We start from the raw sequence: 23812 nt of genomic DNA on the forward strand, positions 1-23812 counted from the left end.
CTAGTGTACACACTAGTGTACACTACTGTACACACTAGTGTACACACTAGTGTACACACTACTGTACACTCTAGTGTACACACTACTGTACACTAGTGTACACACTAGTGTACACACTAGTGTACACACTAGTGTACACACTAGTGTACACTCTACTGTACACACTAGTGTACACACTACTGTACACTCTACTGTACACACTAGTGTACACACTACTGTACACTCTACTGTACACACTACTGTACACTCTACTGTACACTCTTAATGCTACTTTACACTTAAATGGAACTTAACTAAACTTCACTAAAAAGAATGAACTTAAATCAAGCATCGCGTTAGTTCTGACAGGTCACGTCGTCAAGCGTGCATCAGCTGTTACTCAGCTGTCCACGACACGCACCAATCCGGTTACGACCTCCATATTACCGACCATTTAAATTCCCATTCATAGAGCCGCTCTAGCGCGTCGCTGCTGCTGCGATCTAAACTCCCTCCTCCAACCCCAACTCCACCGAGCCGGAACCTGTGTTCGTTGTACCAGTTTACGTCATAAATCTCTTTATCAATTCATTCATTGATAAATAAATAAATAAAATAAAAAAAATCAGTTTTTGCCTTTTTTGTCACTCTTTCCTCACTAACATCTGCCGGTCGTTTTAATAAAAACCTGTCCGGTCGGCATATCAGATGTGGTGTCGTCACACAAGTTAAATTATTTTAACGGATCCAACGTTCAAAACGGACCCGAAAATTACGGATCCGCAGATGTTCGGCACCTCACGCAGCCCCTTTGCGACTCTCCATAGGAAATGAATGACTTCCTGTTTATCGGCCGTCGTTTGTCGTGTGCAGTGTAAAGGCGGCTTTAACCGAGTGAGACGCGGGAAGCTGAGGCGGGGAAACAGAGCACATGTGGTTGTTGGGGATCTTTGTTTCGGCGGCAGCGGCTCGGATGCTCGTATCTCAAAAATTTGCTCGTATCTCAAGCCAAAAATTTGGTCGAATCACAGCTCGTATCTCAAAAAATTTGTATGTCAGAGCACTCGTGTCTCGAGGTATCACTGTATTAAAACATCCACAAAAGTACTAAGGGATTTAAATAAGACAGACGTGAGCTCGTATCTTTAAGTTTATGGTACAGTCGGTGACCGGCACGTACCTTGCACCAGGTGCTCGTGGTAAATGGAAGCCAGATTGGGGAGGTGCTGCTGGAGGTGTGAGCTGAGCTCGGCATGAGAGTTAATCTGGACCAGCTCCTCCTCGCAGCCCGACTCTTCTCCGTCGAAATCTGCCATGTTCTTCTCCGACTTGGCGCTGACCTGAGAACTGCTGCAACTCACGTCGTCTGCACTCAGCATTTCCTCCACCATGTGCCTGGATGGAGAAGATGAACAAATCAGTTTCACATTAAAAGTAATGGGCTCTGAGCGAGCAGTCCTGATCTTACCCTTCGTGATGATGGTGGTGGTGATGGTGGTGGTGGTGGTGATGCTGCGGGTTGATAAAGCGCCTGCAGTTGAACAGTTCGTTGCCCATGGCTTCAGAGAGGAAGTCGGTGGCACGGGTTAAGCAGGGAGGCTCCTGGGTTATCGGCGTCCCGTGCGACGAGCCCATATCAGACCCCATCCCCTGCTGTTGCTGAGAATTCTGGGATTGAGAAAGAGAGGCAGGTTCGATCCGCTCTTCTGAGGATCCTTCTAAACATGCTGAGGAAGAGGAGCAAGTGTCCAGCATTCTCAAGGAGGAAGAGGACGACGAGGTCACCATGGCAGAGGTGGCTTCGGAGGAGAAGGACAAGGTTTTGGGTTTCTGAAGACTAGGACCGGCAGAACCCGGCACGACCGCTCCAGACATTCCAGGTCTTTCCGGAGGTCCCTGGACGTCTCTGAGAGCTTCGCCAGCCTTCCGTTTACGGACTTCTGACGTCAGGGCGTCTCGTGAATCTCGTGTTTCTTTCAGCTGGCTGTGCTCGGAAATCGGCGCCGGCCTGTCGTCTTCGTCATCCTCGTCATCGTCTTCCTCATCGTCCTCATCGTCATCCTCCTCCTCGTCCTCCTTTAAGGCTTCGCTGTCACCGATATCGGAGTGGAGCTCGCTGCCAGGGCTGCCTGCCGACTGGCTGGCTCGGCTCGACTCGGCCTCGTTGCTGGAGGCTTCGCTGCGTCCGCTGCTGCTCCCCGGCCCGCTGCTTCCCTCCTCGCCGCTGTTTGCCGTCTCGTCCGAACTGCCCTGCATCGACTCCTGCGCAGACACGGTGACCCCGAGAACGACAATTCACCAAACTTCCAATTTATCAAACTTACAGAAGTGTAAATGAAATATAAACAAATACAAGAAAATAAAGACTCGAGATGAAATAAGGAGCCAAGAAAAGAGGACAAAGTCAGACTTTGTGTTTAATCTCTTGATCATTCAGATGCTTTTTTAGCAAGAATTAAACCTTCGATCAATGTATTTAAATAATTTGTTTCATGAACTCAAAATAAACGATGGTCATGTGACGTTTGTTGTGGACTCGAAATTTGTTACGACCATAAACAAATCAGTTATGTACGGAATACTAATGTGTGAGTGTGTGAGCGTGTGTGTGTGAGAGTGTGTGTGTGTGTGTGTGAGTGTGTGCATGTGTGTGCGTGTGTGTATGTGTGAGAGAGTGTGTGTGTGTGAGTGTATGTGTGAGAGTGTGTGTGTGTATGAGAGAGAGTGTGTGTGTGTATGTGTGAGTGTATATGTGTGAGAGTGTGAGTGTATGAGTGTGTGTGTGTGTGAGAGAGTGTGTGCGTGTGTGAGAGAGTGTGTGTGTGTGAGAGTGTGTGTGTGTGTGTGAGTGTGTGTGTGAGAGTGTGTGTGTGAGAGTGTGTGTGTGTGTATGTGTTTGTATGTATGTGTGTGTGTGTGTGTGTGTGTGTGTGTGTATGTATGTATGTATGTATGTATGTATGTGTGTGTGTGTGTGTGTGTGAGTGTATGTGTGAGAGTGTGAGTGTATATGTGTGAGAGTGTGAGTGTGTGTGAGTGTGTGTGTGTGTGTGTGTGTGTGTGTGTGTGTGTGTGTGTGTGTGTGTGAGAGAGAGACCTCAGTGTCTGAGAGCCTCTGCTGGCCACGTTTCCCGCTGCCCATGATCGGCTCGTCCATCTCCATGTCGCTGCCTCCGCTGTGATGAGTGTCACTGTTGTCGCTGCTCTCTGGGCTCGCCGCCGGAGACCCTGCAAAACAAATATAAGAGCTGAAGTTGTTTTGACCCAGAAATCAAAAATTAATTTTTGGCTGGCTTAAAAATTCAAAAAACAAAACTAATAAGATCTTGTCATTAAAGGTAAAAAAATAAATAAAATAAAATAAAATAAAATAAATACAAAATGTCTTTGTAATATAAGACTTGAGTCGGTTTAAAGGATTATTTAGCATTAAACTGAATAGATTTATATCGTTTACGGAATATATTTGAAAGTATAATGTGCATAATAGCGGCTGCTCGGCTGTTAAAACTGCTGCCTCAGTGTTCTTTGCTGTCAGCGCAACTCATTTCTCTGAATTACTGAATTACATATTAAATAAAATACAGTTTTGGGAAACAAAACCTTACAAAATATTAATATAATATACCGATGCACTGGGAATCAACTTCTGTCCAAATAAATCGGAGGAAGAAATAAACCTGACTGAGAATAAGCAGAATATAGATGCATGTAATTTGCATGCACGCACGCACACACACACACACACACACACACACACACACACACACACACACACACACTACCTTTCTTGTTGCCCATGGGCAGGTTGGTGTTGAGTAGAGAAGCGAAGGAGCTCTGTTTGGAGAGCTGTGCCTTGGCCGCCAGAGCGTTGTTCCACAGAGCCTTGATCAACATGGACGCTAAGTACAGCGTCTACAACACACACACACACACACACACAGACAGAGACAGAGCAGGTGTTTCAGTCAAGTCTCATCTTATCAGATCCAAGCATACGTGTGTGTGTGTGCGCGCGTGTACCTGTTCGGTGTGTGCACTTGGATGAAGTCCAGATACCAGGTTGAGGACGTGTCTGAGAGGCACAGGGTCCAGGTTCTTGATGAGGGAAGGGAACAGGTCGTGGATGTAACGGCTGCAGTGTTTCAGCTGAGGACAAGACAAAAGTTCCGATTCGAACCAAAACTAAATCAATGAATTTATTTAAATGATCAGAAGGACGTTGGGTCAAATCCCAGAAGGGGGAGAGTGCGAGAGGGAATTTACATCAGGATATAAAATCCGGATCAACCTGCGATTTTTCCGAGAACGCGTTTTCATTCTGATGAGAATTAAACACCGTTCGATTTGCTAACATCCATCAGAGCGCCTCATCCTTTATATTAGATATTCTCGTGTGCAGCTAAACCAGATAACACAAAAGGCGTAACACAAAAATACTTTCATTCTTCTGATTATCAGTACCAGCTATTCAAAATATATAATTTAGTGCATTTTACAAGCGAAGAAAGTTGAGCAGAATTAAGTTCAAGCTATCGTTGGTGTGGCCCTCTGACACAATTCAGGTTTCTCATGTGGCCCCTTGTAAAAATTAATTGCCCGCCCCTGAGCTAAACCAACTCATCGTATGTAGCAGCCTGAGGTGTAGTGTGTATGGGAACTGCATGAATATGACTGTGTGTGTGTGTAACACCTGAGCAGCAGCCCAGATGCAGTCGACGTGCTGTGTGCTCAGTCTGCCCTCTGCAGCCAGGAAGTTCAGGATCACTTGGCACTGTTTAATAATCTACAACACACACACACACACACACACACACACACACACACACACACACACACACACACACACACACACACACACACACACACACACACACACACACACACACACACACACAGTGAATCTAGCGTCTAAAACCAGAACCAGATTAGAGAGATCCAGGAATGAACTGAGACACCAACCTCAATGTGCAAATTTGGACCAAAAATGTGCTCGATCACGTTGTTGTTGATGAGCCAGTCAGCGAGTTCCTTCGCTATCGACCTGGAGGAAGAAACACACACACACACACACACACACACACACACACACACACACACACACACACACAGTTTACCAATAACAGAAACGCCTGGATAAAATAAAAACAAATCGGCGCCGAAAAGAACGATCGCCTGTATTCTGGTAAGATGTTCACATAAACCTCATATTATTTTCACGTTAATCCTCGCAAAAGTTTAAATAAATAAATAAATAAAAAGAAAGAGTGTACTTACGTCTCCGTGTCAGACACCAGAGACTCGTTATTGCAGACGTCGTTAAAAGTGTGCAGCTGATTCTGGAAAACAAAATGAGAGAGAAGGGAAAAAGAAAAGAAAAGAAAAAAAAAAAAGACATGATGTGTTAGGCAGAAACAAAAGCAAGATGGGTTTGTAATAATCTGTAGCTAACACACCAGAACCTCACGCTTTAATGCACCAGACTGCGTGGATTATCTTCAGTAACGACAAGTGAAGCCTGAAGTGTTTTGCTGTTTCTACGTTTATAAAACCAAGTAATTCATTATGTTATAACAGCTTTAAACAAGGTCCCTCACATGATTCAGTGGCTCATGGTACATAAGGGTGTGTGTGTGTGTGTGTGTGTGTCTCACCGTGATCTGGCTCAATCCAGCCAGTCTCATAGTGAGCGTAGGTGACATGAAGTACTTAAAGGCGAGGTCGAGGCTCTCCTTATCGAAGCACAGTGCGCTGTCCAGAGGCTCCTTCACCGTGCTCCACATCAGGTCAGCCATGTTCCTCGCCGCGCTCTGCCGCAGCTCCTGATCCGACAGCTTACACAGGTATCTACACACACACACACAGCCAAATTAGAGGGAGAAAGTGAAGTGCTCCAGATCACGTACAGTTCCAGGTAATACTGTATGACTCATACACATAATTATATCTGCTGTCATGTTATACAACACAATAGACACATTGGAGGGAAAATTAAAACACAAAAAAAAAAAAAAAACACTTCGTCGCATATAAGAGGCTGAATGATGCAGGTGTGCGCAATAATAAGCTGAACAAAATGATATGTACTTCTCACACAGACACACACCCAATTCTTCAAAAACATGACCACACAAATCCACCCTAAACATTTGGATTATTTAAAAAAAAAAAAGCAAAGAAAATAAATAAAACCCAAAACTTCTGAGTTTTGACACGGACAAATATTTATTTGTTCTTCACTGGACGATCTAAAGAGCTGCTCAAATGCTGCCATGTCTTTTCTGAGTCACGTGACCGGCGGCTCTGCACTTCCCGCCAGCCGTCTGGCTCCCTGAGGGTAATCTGAGGAGAATCACGGTGACTGTTGCCATGGCGATGGATGCTCTTCCTAGCAACCCAGCAGAGAGGCAGCAGAAAGAGAAACTTCCCCCCATCTGACTCAGCAAACAGATTACAGAACAATTAAAATTATAGGACTGGATTGACAGAGGCAGAAGGCCACGCCTCCCGCCCCGGGGACAGGAGGCCACGCCTCCCGCCCCGGGGACAGGAGGCCACGCCTCCCGCCCCGGGGACAGGAGGCCACGCCTCCCGCCCCGGGGACAGGAGGCCACGCCTCCCGCCCCGGGGACAGAGGCCACGCCTCCCGCCCCGGGGACAGAGGCCACGCCTCCCGCCCCGGGGACAGAGGCCACGCCTCCCGCCCCGGGGACAGAGGCCACGCCTCCCGCCCCGGGGACAGAGGCCACGCCTCCCGCCCCGGGGACAGAGGCCACGCCTCCCGCCCCGGGGACAGAGGCCACGCCTCCCGCCCCGGGGACAGAGGCCACGCCTCCCGCCCCGGGGACAGAGGCCACGCCTCAACTAAAGCTCATTGTCCACACCTTCACTGGGAATACAGCTCAGAGGTCACGCCTCCTACTCTACTACTAACGCTTAGAGGCCACACCTTCTTCTATATTACTACGGATCAGAGGCCACACCTCCTTCTACATGACTAAGGCTTAGAGGCCATGCCTTTTTCATTGGGACCGATAATGAGAATTTTGCAATAAGACATGTAAAGCGTCTCACCTGATGACGTGAGTGCGGAAGGGGATGATGTGCTGCATCACAGCCGGAATGTGCAGCCATATCCTGATCTGCAACCCAAAGCAAATGATCATTTCTTAAAATTAAATACTGGTTTCATGGTTTTAAAATTTGTTTATAAACGGTTTATAAGGTTATACTCTAGGTCCAGCAATAAAGGTAAATACAAGTGTGTGTGTGTAAACGTGTGCGTATACACGTGTGTACGTGCTTACGTTTGAGACAATGGTGATGAAGGCGTGTGCGATGGGGAAGGGCAGCGTCTCGGGTGTCCCTGACTCGAAGCAGTCCTTCATCAGAGACAGACCGTGTTTCCCACAGAACAGACAGACGTAGCGTAGCAGGTGCAAAGGAACCTCCACGTCCTACAGCAAACACACACACACACACACACACACACACACACACACAAGTGCACACACTAAGTTCTGGACACAAAAAAAAAAGCCGGACATATTAAACAGAGGAGATTACACCAGACTGACAGGATTTACTCTACTACATAAACAGACCATTAGGCTTTAAAATATTCATGATGTGTTAATGGTCGAATCTGGTGCGAATTTAAACATGCTGCGGTTTACAAAAGAACTCAGTAACTCTGGGTTATGTAGCGGTGCAGCTTCAAGGATCTCCAAAATCTATTGCCCAAAATGCCTCCATAACACAGTCCACAGGTCCAGTGCTTCTTACTCGGGTAACATATCAATTCAATTTTATCAAAATGACCCCTGTACCAGATCATACCACAGGTCCATCACTTATTGCCCCTGTAACAGATCATACCACAGGTCCATCACTTATTGCCCCGTACCAGATCATACCACAGGTCCATCACTTATTGCCCCTGTACCAGATCATACCACAGGTCCATCACTTATTGCCCCTGTACCAGATCATACCACAGGTCCATCACTTATTGCCCCTGTACCAGATCATACCACAGGTCCATCACTTATTGCCCCTGTACCAGATCATACCACAGGTCCATCACTTATTGCCCCTGTACCAGATCATACCACAGGTCCATCACTTATTGCCCCTGTAACAGATCATACCACAGGTCCATCACTTATTGCCCCTGTACCAGATCATACCACAGGTCCATCACTTATTGCCCCTGTACCAGATCATACCACAAGTCCATCACTTATTGCCCCTGTACCAGATCATACCACAGGTCCATCACTTATTGCCCCTGTACCAGATCATACCACAGGCGCATCACTTATTGCCCCTGAACCATATCATACCACAGGTCCATCAATTATTGCAACTGTAACAGATCCATCATTTATTGCCCCTGTAACACATCATACCACAGGTCCAGCAATTATTGCCCCGTAAATTATCAGACCCCACCCAACCCATAATGCCCTCAAAACAAACAAGACCACAGGTCCAGCACTTATTTCCCCGTACAATATCCTACCACAGGTCCAGCAATTATTACCCCTGTAACATATCAAACCAGTTTCAACCCTTAACGCCCCCAAAACATATCAGACTAGAGCTCCAGCCCATAACACCACTGCAGCCACACAATCAGACCACACTTTCCACCCTTCAATACAACTATACCACAGGTCTTGCCTTTAATGCCACTAAATCAGACCACGGTTCCTCACCTGCTACACAATTCTAATGAATGAATGAAGAACCTTTCTGGATAAACACCCTTGTGCCTTGTGAAATAACTTTTTTTCCCAGGAAGCTGCCTGAAGAAAAATAAAACAATGAGCAAGAGTCTGAAAAGATGCGATAGCTTTACGTGTCTCTCGCTAGCCTTCACCCTCCTGAGAGTTCACAGCCATCAAACAGTTCTGGTCAAAACAAGATTTGGACCAATGTGTCATTGTTCTTCAGAAGTCCACAATGAGCACATTCTCTCACTTACACACACCCTCAGCTTCCTCTCTGGGCTGTACCATGAGGTCAGCAGCTTCCTGCACCACAAAGTACACACGTCTCTTTATTATTATTATTACTATTATTATTATTATTATTATTCAGAACATAAACCGGTTCTCAAACACTTAGCATAATGCTAACTCAGACACACATCCTAGTTATCTAGTATTCAGAATAAAAGCATCATCTCTCACTGGGGTATTTTTTAACCGAGTGTTTAGCGTAACGACAAAAAGCGACTTTCCGAGTTTTCGTTCTTAACTAATAAGTTATTCTTTCGACAGTTAATAAGCAGGTATCGCATAGCTGTGAAACTGTTAGCATGATGCTAGCTGGTGTGAGCTCTCGGGTAAAGATAGCGAGTCTTGCTGGGGTATTTTCTTTCTTGCATAAATTCATTTCTTTGCACTTCTCAAACTGCTAGCATGATGCGAACACGTTTACATATAAAACACGAGAAAGGCACCGTGCTTACGTTCATGTCACAGAAGGAGCCGAGAATGTTGCTCTCCTGAGCCGAGATGTCCTGTGAGAACGACACAGGAAATTAGAGAAGAACTTAACATAATACACAATCAACTAAGGACACACACACACATACAACCACCTCAACTGTACCTCTATAACAGTGTGCATGTGTTTGGGTGTGTGTGTGGGGGTGTGTGTGTGTGTGTGTGTGTTTACCTCTATAGTAGGGTGTGTGTGTGTGTTTACCTCTATAGTAGGGGGTGTGTGTGTTTACCTCTATAGTAGGGTGTGTGTGTGTGTGTGTTTACCTCTATAGTAGGGTGTGTGTGTGTGTGTGTGTGTTTACCTCTATAGTAGGGTGTGTGTGTGTTTACCTCTATAGTAGGGTGTGTGTGTGTGTGTGTTTACCTCTATATTAGGGTGTGTGTGTGTGTGTTTACCTCTATAGTAGGGTGGGGGTGTGTGTGTGTTTACCTCTATAGTAGGGTGGGTGTGTGTGTTTACCTCTATAGTAGGGTGTGTGTGTGTGTGTGTGTGTGTGTGTTTACCTCTATAGTAGGGTGGGTGTGTGTGTGTGTGTGTGTGTGTGTGTGTGTGTGTGTGTTTACCTCTATAGTAGGGTGTGTGTGTGTTTACCTCTATAGTAGGGTGTGTGTGTGTGTGTTTACCTCTATATTAGGGTGGGTGTGTGTGTGTTTACCTCTATAGTAGGGTGGGTGTGTGTGTGTTTACCTCTATAGTAGGGTGTGTGTGTGTGTGTTTACCTCTATAGTAGTGTGTGTGTGTGTGTGTGTGTTTACCTCTATAGTAGGGTGTGTGTGTTTACCTCTGTAGTAGGGTGTGTGTGTGTGTGTTTACCTCTGTAGTAGGGGGTCCGTGTGTTTACCTTTATAGTAGGGTGTGTGTGTGTGTTTACCTCTATAGTAGGGTGTGTGTATGTGTTTACCTCTGTAGTAGGGTGTGTGTGTGTGTGTGTTTACCTCTGTTGTAGGGTGTGTGTGTGTTTACCTCTATAGTAGTGTGTGTGTGTGTTTACCTCTATAGTAGGGTGTGTGTGTGTTTACCTCTATAGTAGGGTGTGTGTGTGTTTACCTCTATAGTAGGGTGTGTGTGTGTGTGTGTGTGTTTACCTCTATATTAGGGTGTGTGTGTGTGTGTTTACCTCTATAGTAGGGTGGGTGTGTGTGTGTTTACCTCTATAGTAGTGTGTGTGTGTGTGTTTACCTCTATAGTAGGGTGTGTGTGTGTTTACCTCTATAGTAGGGTGTGTGTGTGTGTGTGTTTACCTCTATAGTAGGGTGTGTGTGTGTTTACCTCTATAGTAGGGTGTGTGTGTGTGTGTGTGTTTACCTCTATATTAGGGTGTGTGTGTGTGTGTTTACCTCTATAGTAGGGTGGGTGTGTGTGTGTTTACCTCTATAGTAGGGTGGGTGTGTGTGTGTTTACCTCTATAGTAGGGTGGGTGTGTGTGTGTTTACCTCTATAGTAGGGTGGGTGTGTGTGTTTACCTCTATAGTAGGGTGGGTGTGTGTGTTTACCTCTATAGTAGGGTGTGTGTGTGTGTGTGTGTGTGTGTTTACCTCTATAGTAGGGTGTGTGTGTGTGTTTACCTCTATAGTAGGGTGGGTGTGTGTGTGTGTGTGTGTGTTTACCTCTATAGTAGGGTGTGTGTGTGTGTGTGTGTGTTTACCTCTGTAGTAGGGTGTGTGTGTTTACCTCTATAGTAGGGGGTGTGTGTGTGTGTGTGTGTTTACCTCTATAGTAGGGTGTGTGTGTGTGTGTGTTTACCTCTATAGTAGGGTGTGTGTGTGTTTACCTCTATAGTAGGGTGTGTGTTTACCTCTGTAGTAGGGTGTGTGTGTGTGTTTACCTCTATAGTAGGGTGTGTGTGTGTGTGTGTGTGTGTTTACCTCTATAGCAGGGTGTGTGTGTGTGTTTACCTCTATAGCAGGGTGTGTGTGTGTTTACCTCTATAGCAGGGTGTGTGTGTGTGTTTACCTCTATAGTAGGGTGTGTGTGTGTGTTTACCTCTATCGCAGGGTGTGTGTGTGTTTACCTCTATAGTAGGGTGTGTGTGTGTTTACCTCTGTAGTAGGGTGTGTGTGTGTGTGTTTACCTCTGTAGTAGGGTGTGTGTGTGTGTGTTTACCTCTGTAGTAGGGTGTGTGTGTGTGTGTGTGTGTGTGTGTTTACCTCTATAGTAGGGTGTGTGTGTGTTTACCTCTGTAGTAGGGTGTGTGTGTGTTTACCTCTGTAGTAGGGTGTGTGTGTGTTTACCTCTGTAGTAGGGTGTGTGTGTGTGTTTACCTCTATAGTAGGGTGTGTGTGTGTGTGTTTACCTCTATAGTAGGGTGTGTGTGTGTTTACCTCTGTAGTAGGGTGTGTGTGTGTTTACCTCTATAGTAGGGTGTGTGTGTGTGTGTTTACCTCTATAGTAGGGTGTGTGTGTGTTTACCTCTATCGCAGGGTGTGTGTGTGTGTTTACCTCTGTAGTAGGGTGTGTGTGTGTTTACCTCTATAGTAGGGTGTGTGTGTGTTTACCTCTATAGTAGGGTGTGTGTGTTTACCTCTATAGTAGGGGGTGTGTGTGTGTGTGTGTGTGTTTACCTCTATAGTAGGGTGTGTGTGTGTGTGTGTGTGTGTGTGTGTGTGTGTGTGTGTTTACCTCTATAGTAGGGTGTGTGTGTGTTTACCTCTGTAGTAGGGTGTGTGTGTGTGTGTGTGTGTGTGTGTGTGTGTTTACCTCTGTAGTAGGGTGTGTGTGTGTTTACCTCTATAGTAGGGTGTGTGTGTGTGTGTTTACCTCTATAGTAGGGTGTGTGTGTGTTTACCTCTATCGCAGGGTGTGTGTGTGTGTGTTTACCTCTGTAGTAGGGTGTGTGTGTGTTTACCTCTATAGTAGGGTGTGTGTGTGTTTACCTCTATAGTAGGGTGTGTGTGTTTACCTCTATAGTAGGGGGTGTGTGTGTGTGTGTGTTTACCTCTATAGTAGGGTGTGTGTGTGTGTGTGTGTGTGTGTGTGTGTGTGTTTACCTCTATAGTAGGGTGTGTGTGTGTTTACCTCTATAGTAGGGTGTGTGTGTGTTTACCTCTATAGTAGGGTGTGTGTGTTTACCTCTATAGTAGGGTGTGTGTGTGTGTGTGTGTTTACCTCTATAGTAGGGTGTGTGTGTGTGTGTTTACCTCTATAGCAGGGTGTGTGTGTGTTTACCTCTATAGCAGGGTGTGTGTGTGTGTTTACCTCTATAGTAGGGTGTGTGTGTGTGTTTACCTCTATCGCAGGGTGTGTGTGTGTGTTTACCTCTATAGTAGGGTGTGTGTGTGTGTTTACCTCTGTAGTAGGGTGTGTGTGTGTGTGTTTACCTCTGTAGTAGGGTGTGTGTGTGTGTGTGTGTGTGTGTTTACCTCTATAGTAGGGTGTGTGTGTGTTTACCTCTGTAGTAGGGTGTGTGTGTGTTTACCTCTGTAGTAGGGTGTGTGTGTGTTTACCTCTGTAGTAGGGTGTGTGTGTGTGTGTTTACCTCTATAGTAGGGTGTGTGTGTGTGTGTTTACCTCTATAGTAGGGTGTGTGTGTGTTTACCTCTGTAGTAGGGTGTGTGTGTGTGTGTTTACCTCTGTAGGGTGTGTGTGTGTGTGTGTGTGTTTACCTCTATAGTAGGGTGTGTGTGTTTACCTCTGTAGTAGGGTGTGTGTGTGTGTGTTTACCTCTGTAGTAGGGTGTGTGTGTGTGTGTTTACCTCTATAGTAGGGTGTGTGTGTGTGTTTACCTCTGTAGTAGGGTGTGTGTGTGTTTACCTCTATAGTAGGGTGTGTGTGTGTTTACCTCTATCGCAGGGTGTGTGTGTGTGTTTACCTCTATAGTAGGGTGTGTGTGTGTGTTTACCTCTGTAGTAGGGTGTGTGTGTGTGTGTGTGTGTGTTTACCTCTATAGTAGGGTGTGTGTGTGTTTACCTCTGTAGTAGGGTGTGTGTGTGTGTGTGTGTGTGTGTGTTTACCTCTATAGTAGGGTGTGTGTGTGTTTACCTCTATAGTAGGGTGTGTGTGTGTGTTTACCTCTATAGTAGGGTGTGTGTGTGTGTGTGTGTGTGTGTGTGTGTGTGTGTGTGTTTACCTCTGTAGTAGGGTGTGTGTGTGTGTGTTTACCTCTATAGTAGGGTGTGTGTTGTGTTTATAGGCTGTGTAGAGGGGAAACTGGATTTGAAAGATCTTGGCAGCACACAGCAGAAGTTTTTCCCTCTCCTCTGTGTTCCAGGAGCTGAACAGATCTGAGCTGCACTCCTCCACTGATCCCTCGCTCCCGCTCGGCCGTGACTCCCTCTGGTTCTCGGCCGAACTCGCTCCGTCCACTCCTCCGTCCTCCTCCCCCGCCGAGTCTCTCTCTACGTTCAGGGGCTCGTCTTCGTTGTGAGACGTCTCTGGGTGGACGGAGCTCCACTCAGACTCTGCCCCATCACCTCCTCTGTTGCCGTGGGTGCTGCAGAGGCGGTCCCTCAGGCTGGTTACCTGGGCGATGACCAGGTTAATGAGGCCATAAACCAGCTGGTTGAACACCTCCAGGTGCTTGTACTCTTTGAAGCAGCACAGACATTGCCTGTAACACACAGGGGTCGAATTATCCTATCATTTATTTCACTCTCATTAATCTCATGAAAGTTTTACTTATTCAACTTAAAACACTGTCGTGAAGCTTCTATTCTGGCAGAACAAATTGTGATTAGTTAACAAACCAAAACAGGAAACGAAAGAGTTCAAAAAAAACACAAAAAAAACGCAAAACTAAGAAAAGACAAGTTGAAGTAAATGAAGGAAAACTTTAAAAATTCTACAGGTTGAGTTCGGGGAACAAAGGAAAATGGACCGGTGGAGATCGAGGAACAAAAACAATAATATAGGCAAATAAAAATGAAGAACAAACAGATTAAAGAGGGGACGAGTGTGTGTGTGTATTACACAGATGTCTCTACAGCAGAATTAATAATTAATAAATGATTAATAAAGGATGAAGCCGACCTTTGTGTCCATGTGCCGATGTAGCTGAAAACTCTTAAGGCATGGTCCTTCTTCAACTGCAGGCCATCTGAACTGTCTGCATCCGAGACTGGGGGGAGAGGGGGAGGGGGAGAGAGAGAGAGAGAGAGAGAGAGAGGGTGGGGGAAGAGGGTGGTAAGAAAAACGTGAAATATTGTTGAAATATTTCATGATAACTTCTGATACATTTTGAGGATTTCTAATTATCAGAGGATGAAAAACACTCCTGCTGTCCTGCTCCATCCTGTCTCACTGCCTTACTCTCCTGCTCCATCCTGTCTCACTGCCTTACTCTCCTGCTCCATCCTGTCTCACTTCTCCATCCTGTCTCACTGCCTTACTCTCCTGCTCCATCCTGTCTCACTTCTCCATCCTGTCTCACTGCCTTACTCTCCTGCTCCATCCTGTCTCACTTCTCCATCCTGTCTCACTGCCTTACTCTCCTGCTCCATCCTGTCTCACTTCTCCATCCTGTCTCACTGCCTTACTCTCCTGCTCCATCCTGTCTCACTTCTCCATCCTGTCTCACTGCCTTACTCTCCTGCTCCATCCTGTCTCACTTCTCCATCCTGTCTCACTGCCTTACTCTCCTGCTCCATCCTGTGTCACTTCTCCATCCTGTCTCACTGCCTTACTCTCCTGCTGCCTTTCTGACACCAGAAATATCACCAGGTGAGGATGAGGCTACACAAAGTCGCTCCCTTCACTTCATATTAAAAATATATTAAAACAGTTCTTGAATCACAATGTGTGTGTGTGTGTGTGCACGTGTGTGTGTGTGTGCACGTGTGTGTGTGTGTGTCTGTGTGTGTGTGTACGCAAGCACACGCATAGCAGAGGCGTTACCGGTCAGAAAAATTCAGATTGTGTGAGTGAGATTACCACCCCCCAGCACACACACACACAAACGCGCACACACACACACACACACACACACACACACACACACACACACACACACAGGTCGGACACGGACGATGCAGAGTACAGGATTTCGTAGTAAACTCCATCAGACAGTCATCATATCAGTACCTTCCACTCAGGATGAGTCCCAAATGTTATCAATAAAATCAATAATTTCCAGAGTGTTGTTACGGTTGCTATGGTGACCACCAATTTCTCACTTTCAATCCCATCAATCCCAGTGCAGGAGTTGGGGCCTTTACGGTACGAGTCTCCAGCGTGAGCTCGCTGGGGTAAAACTGTGACTGTCGGTTTTACAGAACCCCTGCAGGATGTTTCTCAGAAACACGGTCGAGAGAGAGAGAGAGAGAGAGAGAGAGAGAGAGAGAGAGAGAGAGAGAGAGAGGGAGAAACTTCAACAGCAGCGACAGTGAAGGCCGGCTCATGGTTACCATGACAACAGGGGAGTCACTGGACTTTGGTAAGGTTCTCAGGTTCACTCAAACAGATAGACGTTGTCTGGCTTTAAGTCCTTTTTACTCCTCACATGGACTTACACCAGGCCACTGAAATGACCAACCTCGCCACGCGCTCACCACCTCGCCTCACCTGCTCACCACACATCCATCACACGTTCACCACCTCGCCTCACCTGCTCACCACACTACTATCACGCGTTCACCATGCGTTCACCACCTCGCCTCACCTGCTCACCACACATCCATCACACGTTCACCACCTCACCCGCTCACCACACATCCATCACACGTTCACCACCTCACCATGCGTTCACCACCCGCCACATGTACACCACCTCGCCTCACCTGCTCAGCACACATCCATCGCACGTTCACGACCTCGCCACACGTTTACCACCCTGCCACGCGTTCACTACGCGCTCACCTCCTCGTCTCACCTGCTCACCACACATCTATCACGCGTTCACCATGCGTTCACCACCCTGCCACATGTTCACCACCTCGCCTCACCTGCTCACCACACATCCATCACACGTTCACCACCTCGCCTTACCACACATCCATCACATGTTCACCATGCGCTCACCACCGCGCCACGTGTTCACCACCTCGCCTCACCTGCTCACCACACATCCATCACACGTTCACCACCTCGCCTCACCCGCTCACCACACATCCATCACATGTTCACCATGCGTTCACCACAGCGCCATGTGTTCACCACCTTGCCTCACCTGCTCACCACACATCCATCACACGTTCACCACCTCGCCATGCCACACATTCACTGCCACACGTTCACCACCTCGCCACACCACACCATGCATTCACCCCACATCCATCACGCGTTTATCACCTCCCCACATGTTCAGCACACATCCATCATATGCTCACTACGCGTTCACCACCCTGCCACGCGCTCACCGCCTCGCCTCACCTGCTCACCACACATCCATCACTCGTTCACCACCTCGCCACACCACGCCATGCATTCACCACACATCTATCACGCGTTCACCACCACGCCACGCCACGCATTTCACCACCTCGCCATGCATTCACCACACATCCATCACCACACGTTCACCTCTCCACTACCTGCTCACCACACATCCATCACACATCCAACACCACCTCACACTGCATTTCTGTCTACTCAATCTTTTTTGGTTTGTCCTCAGTATGAGGTGAAGCTTGAGCTCTCGTTATTATTTCTTCATTTGCGTCCATTTCGGTTCCGTTCTCGATTCCACACGTAACGTTTCAGCTGTGAGATCTCTACAGCATGACCGACACGGCCATAAACTCCCCCTCCACAACATTCCTCTCCTGTACAGCTGTTTAACACGTCACAGCATCGTCTTAATACGTTTGATACGGTGCTGGAATTAAGACTGAAACTTGCAGCAACGTTTTAGTTTCCAATGCAGCTTTAAACTTGAGGATATTTAACTACAGAAACAACGTTTTAACTCCATTCAAATGAACGAATTTAATTGCTAGTGTACGAGTTATAGATCAGTGGAAAACACAAGTTAAAAGATGACTTTTCCTGCATCTCAGTCTTTTTTTTTGCTGTGTCACTGTGAGACATTTCCTGAGTTATTCTGGGCAACATCATCAGCGGAACCTCCCTCCGTACAAGCAGCAGACGGTAGACGTGTCCTGTTACAGCCCCGATATTGTATTTATTATTTTATCTTACACTGAAAGTTGGTAAAAACACACACGCCTCGTTCTTTATGAAATAAAACCGAGTTATTTGTTCGTGTGTCGTGTCTCGTTCTGTTCGGCGAACACCGACCGTTTCGTATCTCAGAAAATTCCACAGAAGTCTAAAAACAAAAAGATTCGTTGGGAACCGGAGTCGCTTCACACCGTTCGGAGCGAGTCCACTAAGCTGGAGCTCATGGGGGGAGAGGGGAGGGAAAAAACCTTAACTCCATCCCAACGTAAGCGAGTTCAAAAAAAAAGCTGCTCCTAAGTTTGCTGTTGCTATGGTAACCAAATAGTTATGCACGTACATAAATAAATAAATTTCTACACCACAGGAATTCTGGGCTTTCACACAGTAAAAGTAAAAATGTTCTGGTGATAAAATCTCCAATAGTGGCAATTTCTAACAAAGCACTGATTAATTACAGCCAATAAACTTGTTTCATTGATTGCATGTGTGTGAGAGTGCGTGTGTGTATGAGTGTGTGTGTGTGTGTATGAGCATATGAGTGTGTGTGTGTATGTGTATGAGTGTGTGTATGAGTGTATGTGTGTGTAGGAGTGTGTGTGTGTATGAGTGTGTGTATGAGTGTGCGTGTGTGTACGAGTGTGCGTGTATGAGTGTGCGTGTGTGTGTAGAAGTGTGTGTGTGTAGGAGTGTGTGTGTGGGTGTGTGTGTAGGAGTGTGTGTGTGTAGGAGTGTGCGTGTGTACGAGTGTGCGTGTGTGTACGAGTGTGTGTACGAGTGTGCGTGTATTTGTGTGTGTGTGTGTGTGTGTATGAGTGTGTGTGTGTGTGTATATGAGTGTGTGTGTGTGTATGTGTGTGTATGTGTATGAGTGTGTGTGTGTGTGTGTGTATGAGTGTGTGTGTGTATGAGTGTGTGTGTGTATGAGTGTGTGTGTGTGTGTATGAGTGTGTGTGTGTTGCCATGTGCCTCGCTGTGCAGACGCCTCCATGTGGTGACCAGCTACAGCCTGATCCACAGTGTATTCAGAGTCAGACACCTACAACAGTCACATCTGTCTCATCGACTAGCAGCTGTATCTCTCTCTCTCTCTCTCTCTCTCTCTCTCTCTCTCTCTCTCTCCTACACACACACACAGCAAAACATGGAGGAGATAGCTGGCCATATTTGTAATATTTAGAGGTCAAAGTTCAAGCGGCGTGCAGACACATGGGCCCGTCACTCAACAGAGAGACGAGTGTGTCTGGATGTGTGTGTGTGTGTGTGTGTGTGAGTCTCTCTCTCTCTCTCTCTCTCTCTCTCTCTCTCTCTCAAAGACAAACAGTTAAAAAAAAATACACAAATTAACACCAAGAACAAATCAGATTAACAGACACACCTCTGATCTCAACATCGAAAAATTTGGGCATGCAAAAGTCTGCGTAAGAACCAAGACGTTTTAAACAGGATTTTCAGGGAACTACACGCAAACATGTCACGTTTAGTCACGTTGTTGCCAGCTTCATTTACATATCTGAAACTGAAAGGATTCACTTCGGACGACGTGCTTCGGCGCTCGAACGTGATGCAGCAAAAGGAAAGGAAGTTGCTGTTTATTTAATAATAATAAAAAGTACCTATACGAGTGAGAACTGCAGCGTGTACCTGCATCTCCACGATGATTTTAACACCCGATACACAAATATGACAGAAGTTTGAAGTCATATTCCTTCAGATGGCTGATTTCAACATCGTTTGCCCAACCATGCCAACATTCCTTACTCTCTCTTTATCTTACTAGTGCTAAGGTTTTGGCCACGCTGTGATCGGCCATGTCGAACTGTTGAAAAGACCGTCCCGAGTTCCGAAGCAGATCACAGTCTCCTCCGACTAAGAGGGCAGAAAGTCTGAGTTATGAGTTTCATTCATTAGTTACGCTGCCAGCAACGTGGGATCTTACGCATTTAATCATGGACAATCCTTCAGATTTTGCTAGTCGTTTTTCTTTGTCTTTTCACGTGCGTAAATATCGGCACCCTCTGGCTAGAGGTTTTCACGGGTCCACTTAGATCCGAAAACCCGCGGTCCGACCCGAGACCCGAGCGGGTTCGGGTCTAAAAGTTTCACGTGTGCCTCGGACACGGGTCGGGTATAACAACAATAGCTTCATCGGGTCTCCGGTAATTTAACATGGATGTGTTTTTACCAAACGGACCCGAGAAGACCCGAACTACTGTATCTCACGTGTGTGCATCGACTTGAGTCCTTTTCCAACCTCTCCTCTGCTTGCAAGACCGCTTGTGACATCGTGTTGCTGGCGGTAAGCTAATTTTCGTTGAAACAGACCTGTCAATCAATTTTGAATCCATGCTGTAGCGGTTGCTTTTCTGTCTGACTGGTGTGTGCAGGGCTGCGTCGGTGTGTGCAACATTCGAGTCCAGTCGGGTTAAAAAAAAAGCCAACCGGTCGGGTCGGACTCGGGTCTGATTTTTTCGGGTTTGTCTCGGGTCGGGTCTTTCTTAAAAAGAAAAATAAGATTATGCACATCGGGTTCAGGTAAAAAGGGTCGGGTACATTTCTTTAGGCCTGAGAAGACCTCTAACCTCTGGCATCATTTCAGGACTTCGCCGCATTTAAACTGTATACGATGAAGCTTTAAGTGTGTCCATATAATAATAATAATAATAATAATAATAATAATAATAATAATAATAATAATAACCTTTGTTTTCTATAGCGCCTTTAAAAGTACGTCTCAAAGCACTTTACAAAAGCGAATAGAACAACACAAATACACTCATAATATAAAGATTAAAATGAAAGCAACAACAATAGACCATAAAATAAGCACAATGTAAAATTACAATTAGTCAATTAAAAGCTACCCTAAAAAAAATGAGTTTTCTCAGTCGGTAAAGAATTCCAAAGTTTTGGAGCTAGTGAAGAAAAGCCCTGTCTCCCATCCATCGTAAACGAGTTGAGGGAACAGTTAAAAGACCAGTTTCAGAAGAGCGAAGGTCGTGAGATGGAATTAAAAGCTCAGTCAGATATTGAGAAGCCAACCCGTGTAGGTAAGCATCAAAATGTTAAAAACAACATGTGGTACCCTAGTGGTTAAGGTGTTGGGCTAACAATCGGAAGGTTGTGAGTTCGATTCCTACGTCCACCAAGCTGCCATTGTTGGGCCCCTGAGCAAGGCCCTTAACCCTCAATTGCTCAGTTGTATAAAAATGAGGTAAAAACGTAAGTCGCTCTGGATAAGGACGTCTGCTAAATGCTGTAAATATAAACTCTAAACCTAACGGGGAGCCAGTGCAAGGACTCCAAAACGGGAGTAACGTGATCTCTTGACTTTGTTCTAGTTAGAATTCTAGCAGCCGAATTTTGCACTAGCTGCAATTTGTTTAACGCAGCTTCTGACAATAAGGCGGTGAATTTCAAAGGACGTGCTTACAAACGCTCGAACGACAATTTGACTTCTCGCACGTGTTACTGACTCAAACCAGGAAACTTTCACTCTGAGGATAACTCAAAGCTCAAACAGCCAGTTAGTCAAGTTTTTCTCTCCATCTCTCTCTCTCTCTCTACATATACACACATACACACACACACACACACATAGTCTGATTTGTTATTGTCTCTATAAAGTATAAATTTATAGCTATTCAATACTCTACATCACAGTCTTCACCTGTTCCAACATAAAAAGTGTGATGGAAAAAATAAATAAAAATAAAAATGTGTCAACGCAAAATGTTATTGTTGTGACCATCAGACCATACATTATTTACCTGAGAGCTTACTAAGCTAAAACATAAACACATTTCTGTAACTATGAGCACAATAAGCCATTGTTAAAGTTTCTCATCATGGAGGCCCATCAGCTCCTTTGTAGTTGTGTCTATGAAGCACAACTACGTTAGCAGTTAGCATGCTAACAAATACAGGCTAGAGCTAGCAAACGAGACCAAGCAAAAACCCAAACCGAAACGAAGACGTGTTTAATAAAAAGGACGACGATTAAAAACAATCATACGCTCATCATTCGACACGGTGTCATTAAGACAGACGTTAAAAGTCGCTTAAAACAGTTGCTGCTAGCAACAAGAGCCGTTAGCTTCCGTTAGTTAGCCGTAGCTAACACTCGGACCATGTGTCTAAACGTAACCGCGAACCAAAAACATCCGACATCAATCCGTCTCTGTTTAAAAAAGACGACGTGGGGACGTGTTTTCACACGTCCCGTCCTCTAAAAAACAACGCGCTGTCAAATTATTTCCAATTTGACTTACGGTTTATTGCTAGCAAAACGTTAGCGCTAGCTACGTGCTAGTCAGCTAAGCGGCTAGCTGTCATTTGTGTTGTCAAAACAAACAAACTTTTATTATTATTATTTTTTTCTCCTAAGAACTAAAAGACAGAACGGGTGATCGGATTGTTGTATAAAAACAAAGGGTGTCAGAGTTTGATGACAATGTCAAAAAAAAAAAAAACACACACACACACAACACGCACAAAACAACAAAAAAACAGTAGTGTTGATAACGTTGCTATGGCTAATGCTAGCTAGCTTGCTAATGCTAGATGATGCTAGCTAGCGTGAATAAAAGTGCAGTTATTTTTTTATTTTTGGGCAAAGTGTGCTCAAGAAGAAAGATAATAGAGGAATGAATTTTGGGTGAGAGAGACAGACACACACATACACACACACATACACACACACACACACACACAAGTTTAAGTTAACTTAACGCTAACGTGCTAATGCTAATGATGTGCATTCGTGAACTAAAAGGTGACGTTAAGGCTATTAAAACACACGTTTGCATTCAGCAGGGTTTAAGGTTGTGCTTTGTGCACCGTGGATATTCGTGTGGAACGTATTTACACCAGTAAAATATGACAATCGGCACGTTTCCTGAACCGATGCATGGACACAAGAGGCCGGATTGTAGATCACTGACATGCAACATGACATTCAGATCAAATGCACTGCATGTTAGTCTGGGCCTGAAATGGACCAAATTAATGTGTGTAATGTCGTGATGGTGAGGGGAAAAAAGTCTACACAGGCTGCTCAGGATGTAGTGGGGAAGTTACAGCAAAGCCATGATGTGGATTAACTTTAACATGAACGCACACACACACACACACACACACACACACACCAATAATAATCATAATAACACTAATAATAATAATAATAACAATAGGACTTACTTTCATTCAGCACCTCGACCAGCTCGGCGCAGTTTTCACACATTGTTCAGGGGAAAAAAAATAAAGCCTAAAGTGCCAAAGTCAAACCATTTGCAGTTGTTGATGGACCCTAAATGTTGTGGCAGCTGTGCTGTTGTTAGGTTTTTAGGTGTAAAAAAAAAAAAAAATAAGGCCCCCGACGCGATGCTTGATTAAAGGCTCGTTTTGTTGTTGTTGATGTTGTTTTGTGTTTCTTTTAAGAACCAAACAAGAATGAACGGACTCACACGGAACGGTGTCCCCCCCCCCAGCTTTTATAGCTGTTCAGAGCCAGTATTGTGGAGCAGTGAGTTGTCGAGAGTCGGAGCGTAACTGAACAGAGCGCGTACAGCAGCCATGTTGAAAAGGGGGCAGCGGCATACAGGAACATCATCGGCTCTTTCCGGCTCGTCTCCTCCGCTGCGCTCGGCTATTTCCGGAAATCTCGCGAGCGCTCGATCATCGCACGAGGTCTGGTGCGGACGGCGTTGTCACGTGACCCGCTGTATCGACACTATTCAGGGTAAATCCGCCCGTCCATCTTACGCATTTATTTATTTATTAATTACTAGTGATGAATGAAAATGACGTGATTCGGTTTCATAGGGAAAGGAAAACTTCAGTGTGGTGTGATGGGACATACAGCGGCCCTGGGTTAGTTTTTATTATAGAAACACTGATGTATTTAATGCATGTAAAACCATGTCCTAGTGGGTCACCATATCACCCCATACGGGTCTCTGGGTCATTTAGACTTGCTGTTAACTACATGTAATAGGTCAGACATGTGCGTCCTCCTGTGGTCATCTTCGTGCCATGAAGATCTTGGACCTCCACTGAGATGAGGCCGACTGTGAGGATCCTGAATCTGACACTGTGAGGATCCTGAATCTGACTCTGTGAGGATCCTGAGGCCAAATCTGTGAGGATCCTGAGGCTGAATCTGTGAGGATCCTGAGGCAGACTCTGTGAGGATCCTGAGGCCGAATCTGTGAGGATCCTGAATCTGACACTGTGAGGAACCTGAGGCTGAATCTGTGAGGATCCTGAG

At 45.7% G+C, this 23812-nt stretch overlaps 1 protein-coding gene across 3 annotated transcripts in view; it reads right to left on the bottom strand.

Moving 5' to 3' along the window:
• The window catches only part of usp34 (ubiquitin specific peptidase 34), a 53640-nt gene extending 30488 nt beyond the window's left edge, over positions 1–23152 (bottom strand). For all 3 annotated transcript variants that reach the window (XM_060859902.1, XM_060859901.1, XM_060859900.1), the window contains exons 1-15: positions 22744–23152; positions 14461–14548; positions 13594–14041; positions 9458–9508; positions 7287–7436; positions 7054–7121; positions 5634–5826; positions 5257–5318; positions 4942–5023; positions 4673–4765; positions 4003–4128; positions 3765–3894; positions 3077–3207; positions 1448–2241; positions 1160–1374 (exon numbers count right to left, since the gene is read on the bottom strand). In XM_060859902.1, coding sequence (XP_060715885.1) covers positions 1160–1374; positions 1448–2241; positions 3077–3207; positions 3765–3894; positions 4003–4128; positions 4673–4765; positions 4942–5023; positions 5257–5318; positions 5634–5826; positions 7054–7121; positions 7287–7436; positions 9458–9508; positions 13594–14041; positions 14461–14548; positions 22744–22786 — 2674 coding nt within the window. In that variant the 5' untranslated portion in view covers positions 22787–23152. The remainder of the gene's footprint in view (positions 1–1159; positions 1375–1447; positions 2242–3076; positions 3208–3764; positions 3895–4002; positions 4129–4672; positions 4766–4941; positions 5024–5256; positions 5319–5633; positions 5827–7053; positions 7122–7286; positions 7437–9457; positions 9509–13593; positions 14042–14460; positions 14549–22743) is intronic.
• Positions 23153–23812: the final 660 nt, after the last annotated feature.

The sequence above is a fragment of the Tachysurus vachellii genome, chromosome 24, assembly GCF_030014155.1.
Source record: "Tachysurus vachellii isolate PV-2020 chromosome 24, HZAU_Pvac_v1, whole genome shotgun sequence".
NCBI classification, from domain to species: domain Eukaryota; kingdom Metazoa; phylum Chordata; class Actinopteri; order Siluriformes; family Bagridae; genus Tachysurus; species Tachysurus vachellii.